At 34.3% G+C, this 20457-nt stretch overlaps 3 protein-coding genes across 3 annotated transcripts; 2 read left to right on the top strand and 1 right to left on the bottom strand.

The window, feature by feature from the left end:
* The first annotated feature begins 1603 nt into the window (after positions 1-1603).
* On the top strand, positions 1604-3183 carry LOC146944707 (uncharacterized). Its single transcript, XM_085747982.1, has 4 exons — positions 1604-2056; positions 2350-2588; positions 2700-2827; positions 2876-3183. The coding sequence occupies exons 1-4, from the start codon at positions 1604-1606 to the stop codon at positions 3181-3183; spliced, it is 1128 nt and encodes a 375-aa protein (XP_085604108.1).
* A 134-nt stretch (positions 3184-3317) lies between these two features.
* LOC146944706 (nucleolar essential protein-like protein) lies at positions 3318-9914 on the top strand. The gene is made up of 7 exons (XM_085743050.1): positions 3318-3631; positions 5080-5172; positions 7706-7850; positions 7979-8089; positions 8980-9062; positions 9142-9199; positions 9586-9914. The coding sequence occupies exons 1-7, from the start codon at positions 3347-3349 to the stop codon at positions 9663-9665; spliced, it is 855 nt and encodes a 284-aa protein (XP_085599176.1). The 5' UTR covers positions 3318-3346; the 3' UTR covers positions 9666-9914.
* A 4546-nt stretch (positions 9915-14460) lies between these two features.
* Positions 14461-17224, bottom strand: LOC146944705 (uclacyanin 1-like). Its single transcript, XM_085743049.1, has 2 exons — positions 16766-17224; positions 14461-15044 (listed from the first exon to the last, which is right to left on the bottom strand). The coding sequence occupies exons 1-2, from the start codon at positions 16944-16946 to the stop codon at positions 14698-14700; spliced, it is 528 nt and encodes a 175-aa protein (XP_085599175.1). The 5' UTR covers positions 16947-17224; the 3' UTR covers positions 14461-14697.
* Between the last annotated feature and the right edge of the window lie 3233 nt (positions 17225-20457).

Genomic DNA, 20457 nt, shown 5'->3' with positions numbered 1-20457 from the left:
TTGGAGTTTTTACACATTAGGAGCTATTACCATCATGAGTAGCATGTTAAAATATCCATAATTGTTCATGTGTTATACTTGTAACCGTTTCTTTATTTTATGAGCATAATCAAATCATTTGACATCATTTGATGTACTGATCATTGCATCATACCCGTGAGTATACTTCCTATGTGTAAACAGAAGAAAAACTAAAATTTAACATTGAAAAATTGATCAAACAATGAAGATATTTTATGATATAGTTCTTGAAAAACTATTTTTTTCTTGTGATATTAATGCATCGAGATATAGTTCTAGAAGAACTAATAACTTAATATCAAGCATTCTTTTAGAAAATTTACAAAATGACAAGTTAATGGCACGAATGTATGATTGAGTGTTCTCTCCTAGGTTTAGGGTTTCTTCTCCACTAAGCTTGGGCCGCCGTGTTCATTCAATTTGTGGCCGGAATTCTGAATCCTTGTGGGTGTTTATGTTCATATGGCTTCTTTTAGAAGATCTAGATGCTTTTCTAGGTTCCTATCTATAGCCTCCCGTATGGGTAATGTTATCAATAATCCTTTGTGTGAAGATCATGATGTAACGTCGGGACCTGATAATCAGGTTTGCCGAGGAAAATGAGTATGATTAGCTGGAATTGTCGGGGCTTAGGTAGCCCAAGTGCAATTCCTAATTTAAAGTACCTAATTCGGTTCTATAAGTCGGCTATCCTCTTCTTAAGTGAGACATTAGTCAGTCGAACTAAAATTGAGGAATTTCGTTATGTGCTTGGTTTTTCTAATTGCTTTTCTGTTGATCGTGTTGGTAGAAGTGGTGGTTTAGCTTTTTATTGGAACTCTTCTCTTAACTGTCAAATTATTGATTATTCTCAAAACCATATTACAATATACTCTCATGCCTATTATACCGGGGGGGTCCTATTAGACCGGGGTGAGGATTGAGACAAGGGGACCCCCTTTCCCCTTATCTTTTTATTATGTGTGCAGAAGGGCTTTCGTGCCTTATTAAGCGAGCTGAAGCACAATGAGAGCTCAGAGGTACTTCTGTTTGTAGAGGTGCTCCGCCGGTTACTCACCTCCTTTTTGCGAATGATTGTTTCCTGTTTTGCAAAGCGGAAGCGCGCCAAGGCCGCATTATGAAAGATATTCTCACTATGTATGAAGCATCGTCGGGGCAAGCCATAAGTCTCCCTAAGTCCAAAATCTTTTACAGTCGAAATGTGCCTGAGGATCTGAGGAATGAGATTACGTCTATTGTGGGTGTTCAAGCCATGTTGGGCACATGTAAATATCTTGGCCTCCCGTCGATGGTGGGAAGAGATCGTAATTCTTTCTTTTCTTATATCAAAGACCGTGTCTGGTAAAAAATCAATTCGTGGAGTAGCAAGTGTCTCTCAAAAGCAGGGTGAGAGTTGATGATTAAATCTGTGTTGCAAGCTATCCAGTCGTACATGATGAGCATTTTTCTGCTACCTACATCATTAATATCTACCATAGAGAAAATGATGAATTCTTTCTGGTGGGGGACCAGAGGTGCTACGAATCGAGGTATACATTGGTTGTCCTGGGAGAAGCTTTGTATGCACAAGACGCACGGAGGAATGGGCTTTAAAGACTCAACTGCATTCAATTTGGCTATGATTGGAAAACAAGGTTGGAAATTCATGTTTGAACCAAACTCTTTGGTGTCTCGTATCTTCAAAGCTAGATATTTTCCCAACACTAATTACCTGAATGCAAATTTGGGACATAACCCGAGTTATGTTTGGAGAAGTATCTTGAAAGCTAGATTTATTGTGCGTGGTGGGGCTCGGTGGTGTATAGGAAATGGAGAATCAATACCTATTCTTAATGAACCTTGGTTGGTGAGTGGGGACAAAATTGAAGACAATATTGTGGGCACTCACTTTGTTAGCGGTTTCTCTGTTAGTAGCTTAATGGATCACAGTTCGAAGACTTGGAATTATGATGTGATACAACAAGTATTCAGCCCGGGTATTGCAGCGTCTATTGTTCGCACACCTCTTGTAGCGCAAATTGCGGAAGATAAATTGGTTTGGAAGGCATAAAAGAATGGGGTGTATTCAATTAAGAGTGCATATCGGCTTTGTGTTGAGGACTTAGTTGACACGTCCCATCTTCGAAGACCGGGCAAGTGGTCTGATATTTGGAGCTTAAATGCCCTCCGAAAATTAAGAATTTAATCTGGCGTATTTGTCGCGGTTGTCTTCTTACGCGCGTTAGACCCCAAAATAAAGGGGTGCATTGTCCGTTGAATTGTGTTTCGTGTGAGGCTGGTTCTGAAGATCTGCATCATGTGTTTTTTAATTGTCCATTTGCAGTACAGGTTTGGCAGCGTAGCGGCCTTTGGCAGGTGATTCAACAAGCGCTTCAGCACACTGTGACAGCAGCAGAGTCCATGTTTCAGCTGCTGCATAATTTGCCTTATGTTAGCAAACATCGTTTTGTTACAAATATTTGGAGTCTTTGGAAACACAGGAACCTTAAGCTTTGGGATGACGCTTTAGAAACGGTTGCTCATGTTGTGGATCATGCTATTAGAATGTTGGAAGATAGCAAACAATTGTCATGTAAACACTAGCAGTTTGCGTTTTACTTCTGGCAGCAGCACCAATTATGATTCGCGCATCACATCATGTCCAGGGCAAAGACATCAGAATGCTCCTGTTATTGCAGAAAGCTCAGTGCACAATCAGGTCCAATGGCAGCCCCTTCTCATGGTAGAGTAAAATGTAACGTGGACGCCGTGTTTTCGGATCAGCGGAACATCACGGGGGTTGGCATTTGCATAAGAGATGACGAAGGTACGTTTGTCTTAGCTAAAGTGATTCCTATTTCCTCACTGTGTTCAGTCTGTATGGGAGAAGCTCTAGCTCTTTATCATGCCTTGGAATGGTTGAGTGATATGTCCTTTGACCACGTCGATTTTTGCTCCGACTCAAAGGTTACCGTGGATGTCACAGAAACTGGTCATATCCTTACGGCATGCCGACAGTTGTTTACCACACACTTTACAAACTCTAAGGTCGAGTTTAGTAGGCGACAAACAAATGAGGTAGCTCACACCTTAGCGGGGGTTGCCACATTATCAGCTAGTCCCAAGATTTATTATCATGTGCCTCGTTGTATTGAACATTTTATTAATAATGAAATGCTATAAGTATCCTTCTTTAAAAACCTGTCAATTTTTCCTTTTAAAAAAATTCTTTAGTGTCAAATTTGATGACCTAATTTAATTTTATCAAAAAATAAATAAATATTAATATTATTCTTCAAAACCCTACAAAATAATCGCAAGAGATTATCGAGCCGTATTGTGAGAAATGACGAGAGCTTACACTGTAAAGGGGAAAAAGCGAAAGAACAAAGACGCAGCCACAAAGCACGACCATGAACAAGAAGAAGAAGAACAACAACAACAAATTCAACCAACACCGAAGAAACCAAATCGTCAGAACGAGGAACAAAGTGAGCCAATGGCAACAACAACAGAGGAATCTGAACTTCCTGGTATTCCAATTGCTCCTTTGAATGAAAAGAATAGCGAGAAACAAGGTGTCATATTCATTCTCGAAAAAGCTTCTTTAGAAGTCGCTAAAGTTGGCAAGGTACTTTGGTTTTTGTCATCTTTTTATTTTGTTAAATTGATTTACGATTTGTTTTTAGGTTTCGATAGAACATTATAGCGTAATTTGATCCATGTAGCCGAGCCGACCCTACTTAGTGAGATAAGACTTTGTGAGTCTGTTTGGGAGAACTTATAAAAACAACATATGATATGTGGTAACTAGTAAGCTGATTTGAGCTTTGGGATCTCGTATAAAAATAGATTATACGAAAATAATTTGAATTTGATTTTACTTGTATTACAGAAATTGGTTATTAGTAAGTGTTTATATGATAAGTGTTTGTGTTATATAAGTTGCAAAGTAAGTTTTTTTACTCAAACAGGACTTATCTGAGAAAGGTTATGAAAAGGGCTTGTAACATGTCTATAAGTTGTTTTCAGCTTATTTGAGTTTATGTACTGGTATAAACACGTGTGAGTTGTGACCTTGTTTGAGAGACTTTTTAAAAGCAGCTTATGAGCTTATGATACGTACAAAAGTTGTTTTCAGCTTATTTCTAAAAGATTTTACATGATAGTTTGTGAAAACAACCTATAGACTCTAAACGATCTGCCTTTGTTTTATCTTGTTTTACGTAACTAGCTTATTCATCTGCGCTTATGTTATATTAGCTGCAAAGTAAGTTGTTCATCTTAACATGGCTTATCTGGGAGAACTTATGAAAAGGCTTATGACATGTCTATAAGTTGTTTTTCAACTTATTTTTATGAGCCCTGGAGGATAGCTAAAATGAAAACAGTTTGATTTTTTTTCTTTCTGTCTTTTGTATTAGAAACAGGTTATTCATATAGTCTCTATAAAGATTTTTTTTTTTTTATAATGTCAACCGATTGTTATTGTTAAATCATCAAAACCATTGGATTTTAATCAAATTACTTCTAAAATCACATAAATAATTGATTGTGATTTGTTTCCAGGGTAAATTTTTGGCTGATAATGCATCAAAACTATGCACTTATTTAATTATTGTTTTTAACTATCAAAGATCTCAGGCAAGATTGATTTCACAGAAAGTAGAGGTGTATAATATTCTGTTACGTACACACACAGAAAGTAGAGGTGTAATATTCTGCTACGCACACACTTATATGATAATCGTTTATGAGAGGTGTAAAATTCTGTTATGTACACACTTATATGATAATCGTCTATGCTATAACCGCTTGATTAAACGGTTATCCAAACAAGGCCTTCATTCACATAGTCTCTAAATGTTTTTATAATGTCAGTTAATTATTAGAAACATTTGACTTTACTCATAATTACTTCTAAAGTTACATATATGATTTTTTAATGGGATAAAATTTTACAATGATAATGTATCAAAAGTAAACAATTGTATTAATATTGTTTTTTACTAGCAATTAGCAAAGATGTTGTGATGCTTCGGTATTGCGAGTAATAATGATTTTGAACTGTGTCTACAGACATATCAGCTGTTGAACTCTGATGAGCATGCTAATTTCCTCCGCAAACATAGCAAGAATCCTGGTGATTACAGACCTGACATTTGTCATCAGGTTGGTTCCAAACTGTTTTCAATTGTATTCTCACTACTTTCTGTTACCTAGTTTGATGTTTATGCTGCTAGATACCGCTAGGAGAACAGACCCCGCTTGAATCGGGAAAACACTAAAGATAAATCAAACGTTGCTAACGAATCTACTTGGTTTGCCTCATGCTAAATATGATAAATACTGCAAGCTCCATTTGACTGCATTAACTAACAAATACTGTGAATCAAATTATAGTTTAGGTTATTAGAAGAACAATCATGCTTAATAAGATTAACCATAACCTTGAAATCTGATTCTATTAGGATATTTGTAGAACCTCAAAGCCACAGTAATTAAGCGCTCTTCCTCAAAGCTTTAATGTATTGTCTTGTTACACAGCCTACCATGGCCTGATTGGAAGGGTTCCTCTCTCCCTCAAAGAATGTACAATGTTGGTCTTGAATATTTGTAGTAATTATTGGGCTTAAATATGTTTTAAGTCGTCGAAATACAATTTTTTTTTTGCTTTTGGACCACCAAGTTTTTGACTCGGTTATGAAAACTTGTCAACTTTGATTCTGTAGCTAACTCTTATGTTGAGAGATTACTATTAGATGAGATATGACCCAAACATGTGTTTATATGTGGAACACATCCCCCAACCTACAAGCTGACTTTGTTGGGTTGATTAAGGCTTAATCCAAATTTTAAGATAGTATCATAGGCTATCCAAGATTCGTTGGGCTTGCTATTAGGCCACTCGGATCACGCTCTAGATATACAGAATTGAGGGTGTGTTTAGGGTCCCACATTGGATGGATGGGATATGGCCTGATACTGTTATAAGTAGGAGACATCTCTCATATTACAAGACAGTTTTGTAGGATTGATTTAGCATTGACTGAAAATTTAAGACTCTGTCAGTCTAATTATACTCTAATTGTGTCTTGCGCCTATTTTTCTGATCTATTGTTCTCAACTCAGCACTGTGTATACTATTGCTGGCATCTCCCTCAAAGGGCTTTTTAGCAATCTTTAATTCTAGATAGCTACTGACCAAGTCAATGTCAGGGTCCAAAGTGCATAGTACAAGTAATTTTTTTTACATATGAATGGCAGTGAAGAGGAGCACAATCAAATCTTAACAAACTGACCAACCATGAATAATGAAGTAAGATGTAAAACAAATGTGTCCCAATGCTACATTCACAATTAGCCAACTATGAGTGCCGGTTAGCTTGCTTTAAAAGGACAAAGTATGTCCTGGCATGTCTCATGTTGATTGTGAAACATAAATCTATGACCAGATTTTTGCTCTCTTCACATGCATTTTTTTAGAATAGAAAATCTAGATGAATTAAACCACTCAGCTTCTCCACAATATAGTGAAAGCTTGAATCATCACTTCGGTAAAATTGAACCAAACCGTTAAGAGCATATATAATGTTAGAACAAGATTTGTGTTCTTCAAACATTTTGCTCGGTCCATCATTGCCACATGTGGATTCAAGAACAGCCATGTAGTTTTACTCTAATGCAAAAATATAATGTTTGTTCTTAATTTCTTCTAAGTGGGTCCCACACGGTTTTCCTTCCCCAGTTGCAGCCCCACCCCACTTCCCCTCTCTCCTGTTTTCTTCTTTTTCTGTCAAGTTATTGCGGAAAACAGTGTTCTCCCGTGTTCTTCAGGGAGAACAGTTCTCCAACATGGCTTCCATGTCATTCCACTCCAATGGGATAGAACATAAAAACAAGTTCTCATGGCCTCAAGAACAAAGCATAGAACAGCGTTGGAGATGCTCTAATAGGTCTTCTCAAACCGAATTGATTTAAAGGTTCAATGCACGAGTTATGTGTTTCTGAATCCAAAGATTGAGAACACAAAGTTAGAGATACAAAACTGTGTGATGACATCGACGAGTTTTAGAAAAAATGAACAAAAGAAAGATAAAATAAGGGAGAGAGTGAAGTGTGTGCGACAGTGCCAATGAAGGAGAGGCCACCAACCCAAAGAGAAGTGTGAGGTGCTTCCATATAGAGGCCACGGCGATGGGGGAGGCCGTGTCCGAGGCTGACGACTAAAAGCATTGTCCCCGTCTGATGGAGACATGTCGTTGGATAGTAAAAAGGGCATTTCTTCTTCTCTTGTTCTTTTTAACAAATTTTCTATATTGCTACAACTTACTCCTTGATTTGTATTCAACTTTCATTTATTTCTATTTATCACCATTTTTCGTTGAGGTGCTAAAACTCTAGGTTGTTGGTTCAAGGCAGTGTGTATGACTTTAAAGGCTTGAAGACCATGGATACGTGAATATTGTTTGAGACACTTCTGATTTTTGGTCCAGTTTGGTTCAGTTTATGATTACAATTCAGTTAACCACATTTTTGTACACCCCTAGCTACAAGACCAAAACTGATACATTTCTAAAAATTAAGGACAAAAACGAGACAAAGTTTTGGGGGATCAAAAGCAAATATTATCATATTTTGAGGAATAAAAAACATTTAAGCATAACAACTTTAAATCTCATTCGATATAAAATGTTGTTTTCAGGCACTTCTATCTATTTTAGATAGCCCGCTAAATAAAGCTGGGAGGTTGAAAATGGTATACATAAGGACTGAAAAAGGTGTTCTTATAGAGGTTAAGCCCTATGTTCGTATTCCAAGAACATTCAAACGGTTCGCTGGTGTCATGTGTAAGTTTTAGCTATTTGACTGTGTTAACACTTAGGACTACTATCCTGTGTGTGTCTGCATGATTTTCTTTTCATGAGGAAAATGAATAATCTCTCATTTGTTGCTTTTATACATTGTTGTTTTGCAGTGGAACTGCTTCAGAAATTGAGTATAACTGCTGCTGGAAAACGTGAGAAACTTCTCCGCACGATCAAAAACCCCGTAGCCCAGTATTTGCCCGTCAACTCTCGAAAAGCAGGTTAGTTATTGTTGTTGCCCAATGGTTTAAAAAATGACTCCATTTAGTGTTGCCAATTGTTGATCGCAGAAAATAACAGTTCGGTCATATTCTATTACGCTACAATGCTATAGTATTAACAGCACTATAGCCACTATTTAACAACACCTTGCACTAATAGTTGGTGGGAAACCAATAGCGAATTGTTCAAATTCCGCTTTGCCATAGCGCTGCTATAGCTGCTATTTGACAACACTGATATCATGAAGGCCGCATGTGTATTTCATTTGATTAGATAGACAGTGGAATTGGATCTGATTTGTATTCAATTTGTTTCTTCCTTTTTGTACACTGTTGTGCAAGGTTTTACAACTCGAGAGTTTACCTCAACTCGTTTTACTCGAGAACTCATACGAGTTTACCTAAAATTAAATAAGATTTATTATTTACATGACATATGTAAACTAATATAATATTGTAAATAGTCCAATAGTGCAAAATATGACTAAATTATAAAGGTTTTTAACTGCCATAATAAAGCATTATGTTCAACTAAACATCAAAATACAAAATAAACTTGCAAAATCATAAGTCTCTTTAATCTTAACCATCCAAAAAGGCAAGTTTCACAAGTTCCTAAAGTTGTTAATAAAACTATAAAAAAAAAAAAATTAGACTTACATTCCGATTTTACTTGAGTTTACCCGAGTTTACCGAGTTAACTCGAGTCAAACTCGTCAAACATTCCGATTTTACCAGAAATCGAGTTTACATCCGAGTTGACAGGATTTTGGTACCTAAAAACGTAAACTCGGTAAACTCGGCGAGTCAACACTCGATTTGTGGAACATTGCTGTTGTGTTTCTCTTCTCTTAAAAAAAATATAAGTAATTGTTTCCTTTGAATGTTAGGTTTATCTTTTAGTTCAGAGAAGCTGGTAGACATGAACAACTATTTGTCAACAATTCCAAGCAATCAGGACCTTGTCTTTGTGGTACTCCCTAGCTCAATTTTCGAATTCCTTTACCTATTTATCTCAGCTGATGATTAACTTTTGAATGATCTAATTTAAGGTAGGAGCAATGGCACATGGGAAGGTTGAGACAGATTACACAGATGATTATATAGCTGGTATGTTATCCTTGTATTCACTTTTCCTTAAATTTGGTCCGAAAACTAAGAAGCCTGTTTGGATTGGCTAATTTGAGTTTATCTATTGTCATAAGCATTTGTGAGACTGTTTGGAAGAACTTGTGAAAACAGCTTTTGACATCCCATAAGCTGTTTTCAGCTTATTTCCTCAAGCTCTCCAAGATAGCTTATGAAAACAACCTATAACTTGTATGAAGACAATTTGACTTTATTTTGTCTTTTACTATAGAAAGAACTTAGACACAAACACTTATATGATAAGCACTTGATTAAGCTGATTATCCAAATATGATCTTAATGTATTTGTGCACAATGGAAAAAAAAGTATTTTGAGTATCTTACTTCATTGTGTTTTCTGATTTCAGTTTCTGGTTACCCTTTAAGTGCTGCTTACTGTATTACAAGGATTACCAATGCTATTGAGGGAAAGTGGAACATATTGTGATTTAGCTTCTTCTATTTATGCTGGATGGACGGTATATTTGTTTGAGTTGCACATTTAGCTTATGTAATATCAGTTTTGTTTTTGTAACTTCGTAGTCTAAATTATCTCTATGTTGCTCACTTGCTCTACATCATAGGATTTTGTTTGTAACTTTCGAAATTATCTCTATGTTCTTCTACATCATAGGAACTCTTGTTCCCTAATTGGTATCAAAGCATTTTATGAAAAAATTTATGGTTTCTACGAAAATAACAGAGGCCAAGAATAGAGTTTTGCAGTGAGTATATTGAAGGTACATACATGCGATGAGATCTACCAATTTTGTTGGATTTTTTCTAGTTACACCCTCCCGTAGCGTATTTATCGATCAAAATCTCCAATCCACGTACTTACTATACATTTTTCATGTAAACCGTATTGGTTTACGCTTACCACTAAAATATGTGCACCATTGGATTCAATTCCACCACATAAATCAAGTGCATATTAATCAAATCATATGGTTCTTTAAAAGGACATGAAAAGAATTGTAGATTTCAGGGAGGCATGTTGTCAAGGAGAAATGTGTTGTTGCAATTGTGGTGATGATAGAATCCCAAGTTGAGATTGCGAAGGTAATGGATCTTTGTGTGAGGGAATATTTTTTTTAAGAGGAGTCTTTGTGAGAGAGATGAAGGGTAACATTGAGAGATAAAGATAAAAACACAAGGTTTGTAAAATTAGTATAAGCTATATCAGTATTATGATAAAATATTAAAAAATGGATGTAACCAGATGTTTTAATGGTTTAACTAGAAAAAGTCATTTTGTTGGGGGTATTTCAACCTCAGAGGTTTGTTCTAAAATATTTAATCAACCGAACTTTTCCTAAAATGATACTCCCTCCGTCCTGAAATAACTGACCTATTTTCTAAAAAAAAGTGTCCCAAAATAATTGACCCATTTCAATTTTTAATACAACTTTCATCATTCCCAATACAATATAACACTAAATAATACTACTTTTATCATTCCCACTTTCCCCTTTATTTATACATTTTTCTTAATATGTGTGAAAAGCAAAACTGTGTCAATTAAATTGGGACGGAGGTAGTAACTGTTTGAGGAAAACTCTAAGGGTGTGTTTGGATTGGGGGTTTAGGAGGGGAAGGGAGGGGAGGGTTTGTTTTTTCTTTTTTAAACTACGGACTATATAACATGTTTTTCTAAAATAGATTAAGTGTGATTGAAGTATTATATGATTGTTTATCATGTTAATATGTTCAATTTTTTAAAAATATTTCGCAGTGTCCGTAATTTAAAAATGAAATCTAAACCCTCCCCTCCCTTCCCCTCCTAAACCCTCCATCCAAACACACTCTAAGCTATTATTGGGCAGTTGATTATATATGGGTCTTGTTAACGAGTGCTCCCGAGACACTCTTTAAGGATCCCAAATTTAGATAATATTCTTTCAAAAAGTCAAACGTTACAAATTTCAATGTATTGATTACACATATTTTCATAAAAACTTACTATTAAAGGTGCTTAAAGAGTGTGTAGTACCCTAATTTTTCCCGGGAAAATTTGAAAAATCACAAATAAGTGTTAATTTGTTTAATTTTTGTTTTTTGCAACCTTAGTAATTTCCTCCAAAAAATATATATATATAAAAAAAAAAAACATGAATTGAGATTTGCTTTATTGGGAAGGATCTAGAGCATACACCAGAATGTTCGTTTTGGAGAACATTCTGGTTGTAGTACAAAAGGAATGAGGTGACATCATCGAAGCCAACTAAGATGACATCATCAAAGCTAGCTAAGATGATGTCACATGGCAGCTTGCATCCAACCATTTGTGACTTAATCCTCCGCTTCAAAAAACAGCCATATTCTAACTTGATTTGCAAGTTTCTCTTCACCTACAAATAAAGGGAGAATTTACAATTAAAGGGGAGGAATTTTTAGGCAGAGAAAGAAAACAAAACAAAGAGAGTTTTTTTGAGAGAAATGATAGGAAAAATGTAGAGAGGGAAGTTTCACTTCCTCTCTCTCGCCAGCCCTTCCAACCACCATAACATCCTCTTGCTCATACACTACCCATGTCTCACCTCCGCCGGAACACATGCCGTTAAGTCCATCTAGACATCACGTTACCACCGTCTCATAATCGTGAGTATATTTCCTATGTGTAAACAGAAGAACTAAAATTTAACATTGAAAAATTGCTCAAATAATGAAGATATTTTATGATATAGTTCTTGAAAAACTATTTTTTTTTCTTGTGATATTAATGCATCCCCGAAGGATTGCTCAAAGAATGAATATTGTTTTTGTTATCATTGTTTATAAAGATTTGAGATATAGTTCTAAAAGAACTAATAACTTAATATCAAGCATTAGCGAAAGATTGCAAAATAAAACTATTGTGATTTCCTTTGTCATTGTCGATAGTGGTTTGTGGTTGAGTTCTCGAAGAACTAAATCTTTTGGTCACAATTGAAATATATAAGATCTATTTGATCATAGTCTAAGTTGGACGAAATAAAATTAAAGAGAAAAAAAAAATTGTCCCTTGAATCGGCTCCTGAAGTAGCAAGACATTGATATAGTAGACATTACAATTGATATGATACATGTGAAAATGGTAAAAGTTTATTACTCATGGCTTACGATGATTATGATATTTACTACTAATAAGTTCACACAACACATATAAATTAGAGGTATTATCATCTATATCACCTTTTTGCATATTCAACACTTATAATTTGCCACATTTTTTTTCCTAATGAATAGTAAGTATTATAATCGTGAATTTGGCAATTATTGTTCTGTTTAATAGATTAAGATTTATGGAAAAAAATAGTTGAAAAAATAACTAATGGACGCACATACTAATGTAAACCTGAAGTTTACATATTATATTTGTGCAATAGAAGCACGTATTATTGTAAACCATAAGTTTACAAATTATATTAAATTTATCGTTGGCAAAACCGGTTGGGTTATCTCGGATCTACTATGATGCAGAAACTAGAAGTTTGTGAGATTATTATGTAAACAATTTGAGTAAGAGTTTATTTTCTAAACTATTCAGAAAGCATTTGATAAGTATCATTCGTCAGTTGAAATTAACATTGAACAGCTGGTAGCATATGCTCATAAAAATGGACTTGAAGATCCATTCTTTAGACGTCTAAAGTTAATTGTATGATTGATACTTACGAGGCCATACCTTATAAACTCTAGTTTGGTTATGAGACTATGTCTTATAAGCTCTATTTTGGGAATCAATAATCTTGTATGTTGAGATATTGATCTGCATCAAGCCAACACATTACTATATATAAGTCTACCCTAATCTATCATTGGTTTTAGGTTAATAACCTAATATTTCTCATCCAAGTGGATTTTGGATGTGTTGTGTATATCACAATTGCTCCAATATAATGCACTAAGATAAATCCTGAATGATTATTGGAAAAATATTTGATATGAATCTCCATCTATAATTAATTGTGTTGAGCCAACTTATTTACAACCAAGTAGGTTGATTATCAATTGATGGATTAGTTTTCCCAATATTAGGGGGAGATAATAAGCAGCTGAAAATGTGAACTTAAGTTCAAATAAATTATTTGAAAGGAAATATTATTGTCTCGTCTTGATCCTCAAGATATAACTCATTTGCAAAGGTAAATAAATCAAATATCAGCTGCTAATGCTCCAAACGAAATAGATTTCCATGTTGGATAATCTAATATTGCAAATGAGTCTCAATCATGCATGAAGCATGATAGATCAATCAGTTCCAAATATAAAAATCTTTGAATAAGAAAAGGAGCTTAAAGGAAAGATTAACCCAAACAAGGATATAGAAACTTTGTATGACTCACGTGTTAGTAATGAGTATATGAAATTCTCAGAAGGAGTTCATTTTCATGAGATAATGAAGAAATGATATCATATGTCAATTTTAAAGATTTAGAATTTAATTTGTCATAATCAATTTTATGATGATGATATAAATATTATTAGAACTCTTGAAGAGATTCTAAAATATGTTGATTATAGAGAAGTTTGAAATGAAATATGGGGGGAGACACAAATGTGTTCTGCACTCTTTTCTTTAGCCAAGGTTTTATCCCATTGAGTTTTCCTGGTAAGGTTTTTAACGAGGCAGATTATCACACAAAGGATGTTGTACTCCTTTTCCTTCACTATAATTTTTTCCCATTGAGTTTTTATCTAGTAAGGTTTTAACGAGGCATATCCTTCATGGACATCCAAGGGGGAGTGTTATGAATAATATTAATATGATGTGGATGTCCATATTCCACAAGGCTTTCTATGTTCCTTAACTCCTAAGAGTGAAAGCCTATATTCATTGTTAATGGCACTTAGTCTTATGGCTCTTCATGTACTTGTAACTTACCACGTTTGTGTCCTATAAATAGGACTTATATCTCAATGTAAAGAACACACTTGAGAAGCAATACAATATACTTTCTTGTTCTCTCTTTATCCATTTCTCTCTACTCTTCTATGTTGTACAATATCTTGCAATACTTATGATCAATTTCATAACATGCAACAAAATATTAAAATTTAGACTTTTAAGTTTTGGTCCTATATTGCTCGTAAAAAATGATCCTATATTGTTAAAATAAAGTATTTTCCTATATGATTCATCATCAATGTGAAAAAAATGCATCATGCATGTCAAACACCCCTAAAGATGGGTTGTAAGCCGCACAATGTCACAATAGTATAAGACTACAATTTCAGGAAACTTCCTTGAACAAAATATATTTGACATAAGTAATAGCTTCATATCATATCAATATCCAAAATTCCAAAAACACCAATTTTTTTTTTTTTGTTCTGTTGTCCATGGTTGAAGTGCTAAAAAAGAAAGCTAACCCAAAAGCCAAATACTTCAAATCAAACGCAACAACACAAACTGCCCAGAGTAAAACCAAACTACACTTAGATATGCTTTGCTTACAACACCTTATCTAAAAAACTCATCAATTCTTAGTCTTATATCAATAAGCAAAGACCACAATGACACATAAGAATAATGAAAGAATTGCATTGTGACCATAACGGGTTGAACCAGAAGGAGTAGTGGGGCCATCAGCCACAACAGTTTGAGTGATGGGTAAGGCATGTAAAGGTGAGTCCTTAGGTTGAACTTCAACATTGAGTTTGAGACCATTCTTGCAATTTTCAGAGTCACTACTCACAAAGTATCTGATTCCTTCCTTCTCAAGTGGGATTGTATGTAAACCTTCGGTGTACATCTTGATAGGGTTGCTCATATTGCAAGATTCATATTCTTCTCTGCTTTTCAGCTCCGCAACTAATCCTTCTGCTGCTGAGTACGCAAACCCTGCCCATAAATAAAATGTTTGTCATCACAAAAATAAAATAAAATGAATGATATATACTTTTTTGATGAGAAAAAGTTTAGATTAAGAGGGAGACACACATATGCAAGCTAGAACCACCAACTTCATTGTGAATTTACATATAATTTAATTAACAACATAAGTCACATGTGTAAGTGAAAGGTTTAACCATTTGCAACAACGCAAGTGGTAAATAGAATGAAATAAATCGTAAATGTTATGTTAAAAAAAAAAATTGTACCAAAACAAATTGAATTTCACTTTTTTAGTTTTTAGAAAAATCTATTTATTCTATGGAATGAAGTATTCTTAAAAAAGTTATATTTGATTAAAAGAGAAAAGTATATAATAAATAATATTATTACTTTTTTAGAATTATATTATTACTTAGATAACATCAAATGAGATAAATTGAAATCAAACCTTCTAAATACCATTTTCTATTTTATTTTATTTTATTTTATTTTTGACAGGTTCTATTTTTTTACACATTTATTCTTGAACGGATATTTTATTTTATTGACTTAAATATGTCTTTAGTCCCTGCACTTTCATCAGATTTTGGCATTAGTCCTTGCACTTTTATTTGTTTGGAATTGGTCCCCGCACTTTGTAAAAATATTGGTATTGGTCCCTCGGTTAATTTTCTGTTAAAAAAAAAACACAAAACTATTGGTATTGGTCCCTGCACTTTGTAAAAATATTGGTATTGGTCCCTGCACTTTGTAAAAATATTGGTATTGGTGCCACGTGGCGTGAAATGATTGGGCCACGTGGCACTCCGTTAGTTTTGTGTTTTTTTTGGTTTAAATGTGTAATTGGTCCCTGCACTTTCAACAGATTTTGGCATTGGTCCCTGCACTTTGTAAAAATATTGTCATTGGTCCCTGCACTTTTTTTTGTTTGGCATTGGTCCCTGCACTTTGTAAAAATATTGGTATTGGTCCCTGCACTTTGGACAAATATTGGTCCCTGCACTTGGGACCAATTACACATTTAAACTTTTTTTTTTTATAGTTTTTGGTCCCTGCAAAATTTTTGTTTTTGGAAATAGTCCCTGACCCCAATTATGTGATGATTTGTCACTTTTGTGCATATGTGCTTACTTAATAAAAATAATATTATTTTTTATAATTTATATAGCAATAATTATTTTTTAATTAAAAAATGATAATAAAACAGATACAATAATTATTTTTTAATTTATAAAAGTGACAAATCATCACATAACTGGGGTCAGGGGCTATTTCCAAAAACAAAAATTTTTGCAGGGACCAAAAATTATAAAAAATAATTGCAGGGACTAAAACCAAAACTGACTTATTTTTGCAGGGACCAAAAACTATAAAAAAAATTTGCAGGGACTAAAACCAAAACTGGCCTATTTTGCAGGGACCAATACCATATTTTAGCCTAAATTATTTGATAGTCATGAGTTTTCCTTCCTACACAAATGATAATATCATTTCATTTTTCTGACGGTTCTTCATTCGAACTCTGCTGGTGCGCCCTAAGGTTCTCTCTGCCTAGCCTTAAACCGTTCCTCATCCTAATTTTTTTTTTTCCATTTTGAATCTAGCTCTTGTGAGAAAAAATAATAATAAATAAAAGAGCATAAACTTTCATGATTAAAGGGTGGGAAAAAAGGGAAAATAGAAGAAGAATTAACAAAACAAAAAAATTGATAAAGAAAAAGACATACATATTTGGTCTCCAACCCTGAAGACCCTTCCAGAAGACCAAGATAAGATATCTGAGTTTGGATCCCACCCATGATCTCCTCCCACCACATGATGCACCTCACTTGTTGCCACATCCATGCTCATAGCCACCACCACCACAACAATAACACCAACAATAATCCCTCCCATTTTCATTTTCATTTTCCTATACTGATGAAGATAGTGGTGGGTAGTATGTGTATATAGAATGTGGAGAGTAGAGTTAAGAGAAGTAACGGAAAGAGCTTTCTAAGTTTTACTTCTATTTATAATTTTTTTTGCTGAGAATGGAAGCAACCAACAACCACTTTTCTTTCCTTCCTCTCCTAAAAAAGTCACATGAAGCAAAACAAGCTAGGACGGGGACTGGTAGGTATAAGGTATTTGTGCAATGTGCATCTCTCTTTACACACTCACCACATGCTTACAATAAAGTGCATCTTGGGCTCTGTTTGGTAAAAATAGCGGATAGCTGATAAGCTAGCTGATAGCTTTTAGCTTATAAGCTAGCTGATAGCTTTTAGCTGATAAGCTAGCTGATGACTGATGACTGATAAGCTAGTTGAAGTGTTTGGTAAAATTAGCGGTTTAAGTAGCTGATAAATGTAAAATGACATAAAAGGGTATTATTAATTCAAAATATAAAGTTTATATAACTTGATATTTAAATATTCATGAATTCTTAATTCAATTTTGTTTTTTAAAAAGTAAATAGACATTTTTACAAAAGACTTAAAACAATTTTATATGGTTTAGAACCTAATAATTGACGGTTACAATGAATTTTTTTTTTGAGAGGACCTTCTTGAAATTTATTTTACTGAATTATTAAATACATTATCAATCAATAAGGGATAAATAGACATTTTTACAAAAGACTTAAAACAATTTTATATAGTTTAGAACAAGGGAAAAAAACAAGTGAGGTATATTATCATTTAAAAAAAAAATAACACACAGGGGAGGTATATATATACACACACACGTCCATCATTATATTAGAGTTGTTGAACTGCAATATTAATGTGCTAAACAAAAGCATTGTACGCCGTCCAGTAGCATTTTTTTTTTAAAGTATAATATATTATAAAGGGTAAATATGGGTTTTAATTAAAATAATAAGGGTAAAAATGGAACAAAAGATGATAAGCTATAAGCTATAAGCTCAAACGCTACTTGGAATAGCGTCTGAAAAATAGCTTATTAGCTCGTGGAAATTCGTGAAATAAGCTATAAGCTCATTGTAAAAAAAGTTACCAAACAGAGCTTATTTTATCAAACGGACTTATAAGCTATCCGCTATAAGCTATAAGCTCTTTTTATGGTCTTACCAAACAGAGCCTTGGTTATACGTATATTCCTTTTAATCCCTTTTGTTCAATTCTATTTACATTACAACTACCACAATAAATTGAATGGCTAACATGCCCCTCACTATTCCTCTACAACTTTACCCCTTTTATGGGGTCACATTCTTTAACTTTTTTTAGATTTTTCCTTCTTTCTTTCAATGAGATTATAATATCTGTGAGAAATATTAGTCTCCATTTGAAATTAATATTCTTTATGAATTACATTTATTTTATTTTATTTGTGGAGATGCATTGTAGTTGTAAAATAGTTTTACATCAACATTCAATCAAAAATTTTACTCCCTCCGTTTCAAAATGAGTGTCGTTTTAGGTTGTTACACACATATTAAGAAATGCAATAATGTTGTCTAAAGACATGACATTTTTACTAAAATAGCCTTGCTAACTATTGGTGCATTTCCCATCATTATAAATTAAAGTAAAATGTGGTACTTTGGAAGTAGTGTGCATGGTAATAATTAAGGGGTACTATTGGAAAAAAGTAATTAATAGCGCATTGAAAACTAAAAGTGACATTCATTTTGAAACAAAAATAATAGTTTATAAGGACCATATGTGCTCTCTATTCTCATAATTTTAATGGAAGACTAAAAAAGTAAAGATAAAAGAAGGTATTTAAGGGGCTTTACTCTTATAAACCCCACGCTACTATATATAAATTTTACACTATGGGTGGAGGACAAGAAAGTGGGTGATAAAGTGAGATGAGATGTTATGAATCCAACATCCATTATTAGGAAATTTTACACTATACCTCTACGGTTATATCTTCAATCTACAATTCACTTTAAAAAAAAAAAAAAAATTATCTTTTTTACTATTTAACTTTTGACACCTAAATTTTTCACCCTCACTTTTAAAATTTCCGAAAAACTTTAACTTACATTTTTGGTAAGCATTTTTTTCCGAAAAACTTTCAATCACTTTCCCGATATGTTTTTATTTTTTAGATTTTTTTTTGAAGAAGATAAAATGGATCAAATAACCAAACACTTGGTCTCTCAAGCACAAGGAGTGCCAGAGGAGAACTAAGGAAACAAAGTATATGTTACATCAAGTTTACCAAAAAAAGCCAAGCGTTATAGCTAAAAAGCAGGGACGCTTAGAACATAGAAAAGATACTGAAACAAATTGAAACTAAGTAATAACAACTCCCAAACATAAAAGAGGATTAAGCCACCACGTGTGGTAATTAAAAACAAAATTAGAGTGATTTTCCTTCAACCACCAAAAAGATTAGAGCTTAATTTTATCTAGAAGTTGATTAATAGAATTCCCCGTTTGTTGGAAGACTTTAGAATTCTTGTTACGTCAAACAATCCAAACACAAGAGAGCCATATCAAGTAGGGAGCAGAAGAAATGGTTTTAGAGTAGCTACCCAACGATCTGAATTGAAGGACGTGGTCATGAACATTAGCTGGCTTGACCGAGACAAACCCGAGCCAAGTATAAATATCGTACCAAATTTGACCAAAAAATTGGCAGTGCAAGAATAGATGGTCCATATCCTCTGCATAGCCACAGCCGCCTGAGCACGGTAATGCATTTTGTTGGATTACCCTTCTCCTCCTGAGTAAGTTGTTGGAAGGCGGTTACATAATAAACGCCAAGCGAAAATGTTGACTTTTAAAGGAACCTCCTTGTGCTAAAAGATGGAAGTATGATCATTATGTAGAGATTAGTCTCTTGATGTCAAATAATTGTAAACAATAGCAACATTGTATCTTGGAGAGGCGTGAAGTTGTCAAGTCCGCCTGTCACTCACATCAGCCTGCAAAACAATTGGTAGTAAAAGTGGGCAACAATCACTCTCCAATTCTTCCTCCCAAGCAAATAACCTCCGGCGCTATTTCCACGCCTCACCGCCCTCCCCCCAACCTACCGAAAACATGTGTGCCACAGTCGCCAATTTGTTATCGGAGAGATAAAAGAGACGACTGAATCAATCTTTCAAAATTCCTCCCTCTAGCCAAGGATCCCACCAAAATAAAGTTCATTTGTCATCCCCTACCTCACGCCGTAAATGACCAGTAAACCAGCTACCATCCCTCAGTCCAGCGCCCCTATGAAAGTTAAGTAAATTATTCCACCATAGCGAGGCTAATGTCCCCCCGTTTTCTATAGTTCCTCATTCCTCACCATACTTCGCAGCTGAACTCTATACCACAAACTGGCTTTTTCTTCCCTCAAACTCCAACACCATTTTCAAAGTAACGACAAATTGAACTCCCTAATCCGCCTGACCCCAAGCCTCCCTCCTCTTGTTTGAGACAAATAGTATCCCATTTTATCAAAAATA

Source organism: Medicago sativa, chromosome 2 (genome assembly GCF_051527215.1).
Source record: "Medicago sativa cultivar Bolivia chromosome 2, Bolivia_mono, whole genome shotgun sequence".
NCBI lineage: Eukaryota > Viridiplantae > Streptophyta > Magnoliopsida > Fabales > Fabaceae > Medicago > Medicago sativa.
Note: the sequence above shows the minus strand (reverse complement) of the source record. Positions and strands in the feature narration are given on the sequence as shown.